Consider the following 7,500-nt stretch of genomic DNA (forward strand, 5'->3'; position numbering starts at 1 on the left):
GTAGTGCTTGGCCTTGCACATTGTCGCATGGTTCTTCAGTTACATGATAGCAATAATATTTTCATTAAAGATTTCACTTGTAATTTTATGCCCTTTGTGTTGAGTTGGCTTGCTCTTCCTTGCCACTCCCCTCCCACTTTCCCCTGTTTTCCAGCATAATAGGTGCCTGACAAGGAAGGGGGGGTTCATGCCTGAGTTGCCAGGATTGCCAGCCACTGGAGCATTAATCTGACAGTCAGGGCTTGCTGGATGGATACATCGAGTAACAAGTGGACAAAAACCTAGTACAGCTTCTGTACGACTCTTTTAATTAAATATCTAAAAAAAACTCATTTCTAGCCACACCAAACATCAAAAACAACTGTTCAACTTCGTAAGAAAGACTTGAAAGTACTGGTGAAATGAAACTGATGATGAAATTTTACCTGTGTCTGCACAATTTCTCTGAACTTCAAAATTTAATTTTCCTCGTTCCCATGGGAAATTGTTTTCGGTGTTATTTCAGGCCATCATTTATATCTTTAGCTTTAGAAAATGTAAAAAGGACTGTACACGTAAAATACTTAAAATTATTCTAGTACCAGATTTTTGTCCACTGAACTGAAATTGCTCGATTTTCTATCGAATTTCTTCTATAAATGCTGCTGAAAACAATTTGAACATTCCATTGTTCTACAGTTCAACCAGGTTGAGCGTCTACCCCTGAACTTCGTTTTAAAAATGGAGTTTGTGAAATTAGTTATCGCTATGGAACACAACCTTTGCCTGCAAAGAGTATGACAGTTGATTTGCAATAACTGTAAATTTACATATAGTAATGGCAAATAAGATAATCTTAAGCTTAACATTTTCAACAGCCCTTTTGAGGTGAAGCATCATAACCGCAGAATACACATGGCAATGATAACTTAAGGATAATTTTCATCTAAGTTCAAGATTACTACAGATCCATCAGCAACTCGAAAAATAATATCTGCAAAGGAGCATTGTGACGGCTAGGATACTTCAATAAAGTTGACTCTCTTAACTTATTCTGGTTGCATTGCCTGTTAGTATCAAATAATGATGGTAGAGGTATAGGGTCTTTCTTTCCTGACGAGGTTCAATGAGTGTGATGCCAACAGTTGACTAAGACTCCTAAAGTCAAGACCATAGAGCAGTTGGCATTGGCCTAATCTCCCTTTGCCTTTCCCTGAGTACTCACTTGGAATACCATAAAATTTGTATGACGCTAAGTGGAAAGGGAGACTACCACTTGTCTTGGACAACGAAGACTGTCCCTTAGCACAAAAAAGGTTCTGTCGCCACAACAAAGGCAGTTCAATTACCTTAATTGTTCTGTCTCCTGATGCTGATACAATGTATTTTTCATCAAAGTCTACCACATTAACAGCAGCTCTATGTCCCACCAGAACTCTCCTCAGATTGATGTCTGTTGGGGATTGCATGTCCCACACAGCTATAGATCGGTCCTTTGAACATCATCAAGAAAGAAAACATAACTTAGCATTTTATAAATTAGTTTTCTGTGAATGTGCTAAAAATTAGTGGTGTCACTGCCATATAGATGAATATGTTGGCTACGCGAGAAAAGTAGCAAACAATAAACTGTTTCAAAGTGTTGAATAGTACATGTACTTGTGTTAACTTTGCATGACCTGTTGTCCTGACTGTAACAGGTGGCTGAAAAGAACCACTTGCTGGCAGCTGCTTATAACAGCCCTGAATAGCAAACACCACAATGCCAGAAAAAGTTGTATGCCATGTAGGGACTGTATGGGTTATTTATTAAGGATGATGCCACCTATTGTTTAATGTTATAATTGTACAAGGTTCCCAATCGAATTTTGAACAGCCCTTTGCTGTGCTATTTTCAGCCATAACACTGAAACTGATTGAAACGTTCATCTACTGATCAAGGCGGTTTTAAAACTGTAACACATACTAGACACACTCATAACAGGTGTTACGGGTTCAATTAAGAACCCTGATTGTACATCTGAACTGAGCATCACATCCTAATTTTGTATTTCTGTGGTGAGAATTAATAGCAGTGAGGGCACGTTAAAAGATTCATAAACTTGCAGCTGTGTGAAAAGCAAAAGCAAAGTATTTTTTTCTTGGGAAGGAAGAAACTACTTGAAGGGTACATGTACAAAGTAAGATAAAACCGACAATGGGAACATTGCAAATTTAAAGGCATTACAACAGTTACATTCATGTATGTCAATCAAGTTATTATTTAATTACATGTAAGTAATATCACAACATGGTTTCTTGACCATTGCATAGGCTGTAAAAAATTGACTTATTCTTCAGAGGAAATCATTCAGTGTCAAACAACAAATTTGCAAAATTGGTGAAAATAATATAAGAAGCAAATAACGAACTGGGGCCGGTTGATCGAAGCGCGATTAGCGCTAACCATTGGTTATCAAGTATCAGAACTCATAGGGTTTCATGGTACATGTATTTAACGCTGTTTGGCACTAATCATGCTTCGAACAACCCGGGCCTGATTGTTTGGATCCTGTTTCATAAAAGTACATGTATGTGGCAAAAATCAATTTCTCCCTCTGCAAAATTTTGCTCTTGACATGCAAGGAACCCTTTGTCAAACATCCTCTCACAAAATAAAAAAAAATGAAGGAAACATTCTTCTGCGTGGGTCTTTTGCCATTGCAACTATCCCAGCATGCACCACAATAGAGGTGGAAATGTCTCTACTCACTGGGCAGGGGTTTCCCAATAGTAAACCTTAGTCCTTACATGTTGGAAATAACTGATTTCAAACTTTAAACTTGCCATGGTCATACAAAAATTAGGTTATAAAATTAGGTTATAAAATGATACCAGAAACCCATAAGGGTTTCTGATCATGGTACTCTACATAAGTCTGCTGATAAATCTGAAAAGAGGACGGCCTAAATCGAATACAACATTGAGAGGAATAGTACTATTAATGTAGCAATTGTGCTTTTCACCTTTGAACACGTCACCATCATGCCTTCCTGGAACCTCAGATGAAGGACAGCCTCACAATGATGGATTAAAGTGTTTAACATTTCACCAGTGTGAACATTCCATACCCTATAATAGGAAAAAAATGTCAGAATCTTACCAAAAAAAAAAAACACTGCATGAGCAGAGCTCGAAATTAAAAAAACTCCAGTCACAATTAAATTTTTGTGACAGGATACAAATTTATTGGCAAATTTGCAAATTTTAGTCAGAAAGTCATTGCGCTATGTTGTGTTGTCAGCAGTTTATTAAACAAAACCAAATTTGAGCTCACAATACTTGTGTCAAAGAAACCACTGAAAATGGGGAATGATCGAGGGAATGGCCATCGCAGCTAAATTAATAATAATAATAATAGCTTCATTTATCAACCTTTGGAAAAATATACAGTAGACTTAATGTAAAATTAGCATATAATTATCATAAAACGAATGCATGAAGATTATAAATGTACACTTAATACATATAGGTTTAAATATCTTTGAATTAATCTTGTCGCTCTTGGTATAAATGACTTCAAAGTATTGGTCGCAATTTCGAGTCCTTTTGCCAAGATAAATCTATTTGACCTAGAAAAAACACAAATTGCCCTTTTTCACTTTTTACACCAGCTAACAACACAATATGTTACTTGAGAAATCTTAACAAAACGATAAGTCATTGTTTTGTCTCTTAGCTGAGCTGGTGAAGGGCAAGGATAAAAGTTTTGCAATGCCAGCATACTTTCAAAACTGGAACACAGTTTGAAAGCTCTAGGTCCATCACCTCAGGGATAGACCCATTGATCTTCTCCCTAGCTCCACCCTGGGACAAAAGACTGCCAATTTTATCACCTTGACATACAGTACCCGACCGAAGTAATTAACCTAACAGGGAAAGCGGAAAAGCAGGAAACACTAGGGGAATGCCAAAGAAATCTGAGAAATGTACATGTAACTGTGCAGCCTGGGAAAAGACAAATTTAACATTTACATACAAATTCGTGTTGCTTATCTTTGAAAATAATTGCCAGAAGAAAAACTTAGGTTAGGGGCACATAAGCAACCCTGATGCCAACAACAAAGAGAGTCCCATGAAACAATACTTAAAAATACCACCAGTTGTGAAATCTCTGCCCATATATCACATCTTAGTGTTTACAGAAAAATTTCTTTGCCATTCCCTCCAAAGCAACTTCATGAATCTTGACTGTCCGGATCTGTTTTTAGATCAACTTGAATATCTTTACTGTCAACATTACCTTGGGAATAATGAAGCTCAAATTATTAAAACAAATGATTATTAGCTAACAGCTTGCCTTTACCTGACAGTGGAATCACTAGAGCCAGTCACAGTCACATTCTCATCATATTGAAGACAAAGAACAGACCCAGTGTGGCCAGTTAGTACTTTGATGCATTCTAAATTGTTTTTGTCCCATATCTAAAACAAAATCATTAAGACAATGAATACAATGCATTGTATAAAACAGTGATTCAAACAACTTAACCATTCAATCGCTAACGCCTGTATTGCAAGTGGAGCTTGGGTGGCCCAGGGGCCAGGGGGCTACCAAACTCACACCCCAAGGCAGAAGAACACTCACTGGGCTACCAAACCACAACCCAGCCATGAGCCCCCCTGAGCCAAGCTCTCCACAATAGCACCCATCACACAGAGGCCAGAGAACCAGTGGACGTAAAATGAAACCCCAGAGGGAGACCTTAAACCAGAACAGGGAAGGGGGCTTGGGGGGCTCTGGACTATGGAGCCACAGCCCCCAAGGGCCCAAGAGGCACCCAAACCCAGACAAACCTGGAGGACAGAGAGATACCTGCTACCCACCAGCTGGCTGGACACGCCAACGAAGGAGCTAGCTGGAGTACAAATGTACAGCTGATAGGCGTCACTACACTGCCAGCCTAGGGTCTAGATCAGATAATCAGGAACTCCCTGTACAGCACCCCAATTTGGAAGCTATGGCCAGAATAGGAACTAGAGGAACCGGCTGCATGGAAGATAGACTGAACCGTGGAAGACTTGTAACTGTTGTCATGTAAGAGGACGACCATCGCTAAACGTAAATAGCAGTCCCAGAGTAGAGCCACACAGAGTAAGAAAGTTGCCCAAGGTATGGGTGGGACACACTGAGCCCTTGCCACATCCCACTTATATGTCACAGGCATGCGAAAAGGATCTATCTTAGAACTCTTAATATGAACTTAAAAACAGGTAGGGTTCAGAAGCGAGTCCCCTTGCAGGTTGTCAACAGTCATGTGGATACAAGACAGGAGAGAAGGAGCCATCCCTGCTAAGGTGACCATCCTGGTGGTAAAAGTCCAAAAAGCGACATTGAGCAGAAAAATAAACACAAGGTGCGTGTCCATCAGTGAAGAGAAACTGACACCTCTGAGTCAAGTCCTCTGAATAGCGACCAAGAGCAACTCAGGAATCGGCATGTGGCGCCAGGCATCAAAAACACTGAAGTTGAAGGCGTGAGAGGGAATGAGCAACGGGATTGGCCTTGCCGCAAACAGATGACGCAGTAAATGCAAATGAATGGGATATAGCCAGCAAGGATAAATGGCACCTCTTACAAAAACACCTGGTGAACCACTCCTCAAGCAGCGCAACAATTCTCTTATCTGCTGGCAGGCGAGCCTGAAGCATATCGGAGTCAAGATCAGCCGCAAGGATGGCTAAGCGAGTAGCAGGCCCCTCAGGATGAAGAGGGAGGCGTAGCCTTTCACAAAGGTGAACACAGGTAAGTAAGTTGAAGTGGCAGACTATGGAAGATGGCGGGCCAAGGGTAAAGAAGTCATCCAAGAAAGTGGTGAAGGAAGTCCACACCATAACTGTAAACCAGGATCCATTCATCCAAGTCAGCAATGGCAGAGAAAATAAACGGCACAGAACGCAGACCAAATTAAATGGGAGGACCATATCAACAAAGTAATGCCCAAGATCCTGCATCCCAATTCGGAGAAGATTGTCTAGGTGGCTAGCCACATAAAACTTGGCAATCAGCATTTCACAACCACCAGCCATGATGCTGTCAATAGCAGCATCAACTGAAACAAGTCATATTAAATTGTGAAGGGAGGTTTAGGGATCCCACCATTCACGAAGGAGAAAAGAGGTCCAAGATGAGATGCCATTTGCCCAGTTGATGGTTCTTGGGCATGACCCCCAAAATGGCTGATGAGTGGAGAAGGAAACGGAGGGGCCAGTCACCCTACCAGATGACACTTCAAACTGCAAGTATGAGTCAGTCAATTTCCAATGAGTGTTCTAAGGAGAAACGCATGTTCGACTACTAAGGAAGCCTCAAAGCCAATATGAAAACCCTCATGTATTCTGGAGTTCACCACTGCTGCCTGGTCTGGATGATGCTGCAATTTCAACTAATTTCAAGAAATTTCACCGAAGAAAACTGGATATAATTATTTCACGTGAAAGTTTTGCATTTTTTCCATCCCACAACATACGTCACAGAATAGGAATTTGCCAAGATCGCCACTTGAGCATGCGTGAAATTCCCAACCACATGGACACGCGCGAGTACCTCTGCTTGAGATCTAATGGTTACCCGAGTTAAGAAATCGATGGAATTTGGCCAAGAGCTCAACCTCAAGCTCTTTGCAAAAAGGGACAAAGTTTGAAGGAGTATCTTCTTCACTTCCAATATGGGAATCCCCCTTTGGCGATTTTTGCTTGTTTTCCATAGCGTTCACGACTCCAAGGACAGCTGTGAACCTCGATTGATGGTTGCTAGAATCAGAAGTTGTTCAGAACAGTGGGAAATGATTTTTTTTAAAACTTGACATTTCGTTGGACTCCAAAGACTTTGAAGCATTCTTACGTATAGGTAAACATTTCGAAAATATGATACCATCCACATTATTTAGACAAAAAAGAGTTTGCAAAGTTGGGAAGCCATGTTTGTTTACTTTCCACGTGGGAATGCCATGCAAGCTTTAAAGTTCACACCACCAGCCACTTTCCAGTACCCAGGTTGCGCGCAGTCAGTCAACTATATAAAACCACCTTAAACTAATAATAAAGCTTTACGTTAGTTCTACCCTTACCTTTATTGTGTTATCTCTAAGTCCACTAACTATTTTCTGGTCATCATATTGCAAACAGTAGACACCTTTGCTATTCTCACTGCGACAGAAGATACGATGAAGTGAATGCTGGCCACAACGCCAATTCGTGTCAATTTTCTGCATAAGAAAAGGAAACCGTTGTTACATAAATTTAAAAAAAAAAGGAAAATCAAGCTAACTAATCAGCAACCAGACTGCTGTCACCCAAGACATACAAATCTGTAACAAATACAGATCTTTCAACTTGTTGAAACTTTCCAAAAGGGGAAATGCTGGACCTCTGGTTGCAGTTGATGGGACCCCATCCAACAACTCTTTGGTTTACTTAATTACCTTTCAAACCCCTAAGTTATAACAAGAATTTAAAAGTCTGATATGTCCAGAAATGAAG

At 40.3% G+C, this 7,500-nt stretch overlaps 1 protein-coding gene across 1 annotated transcript in view; it reads right to left on the minus strand.

The window, feature by feature from the left end:
* LOC138043642 (F-box/WD repeat-containing protein 1A-like) overlaps positions 1-7,500 on the minus strand; it is a 24,985-nt gene that overhangs the window by 12,528 nt on the left and 4,957 nt on the right. The window contains exons 5-8 of the mRNA XM_068890013.1: positions 7,089-7,226; positions 4,325-4,443; positions 2,985-3,090; positions 1,329-1,472 (exon numbers count right to left, since the gene is read on the minus strand). Coding sequence (XP_068746114.1) covers positions 1,329-1,472; positions 2,985-3,090; positions 4,325-4,443; positions 7,089-7,226 — 507 coding nt within the window. The remainder of the gene's footprint in view (positions 1-1,328; positions 1,473-2,984; positions 3,091-4,324; positions 4,444-7,088; positions 7,227-7,500) is intronic.

The sequence above is a fragment of the Montipora capricornis genome, chromosome 3 (genome assembly GCF_036669925.1).
Source record: "Montipora capricornis isolate CH-2021 chromosome 3, ASM3666992v2, whole genome shotgun sequence".
Taxonomy (NCBI): Eukaryota; Metazoa; Cnidaria; class Anthozoa; order Scleractinia; family Acroporidae; genus Montipora; species Montipora capricornis.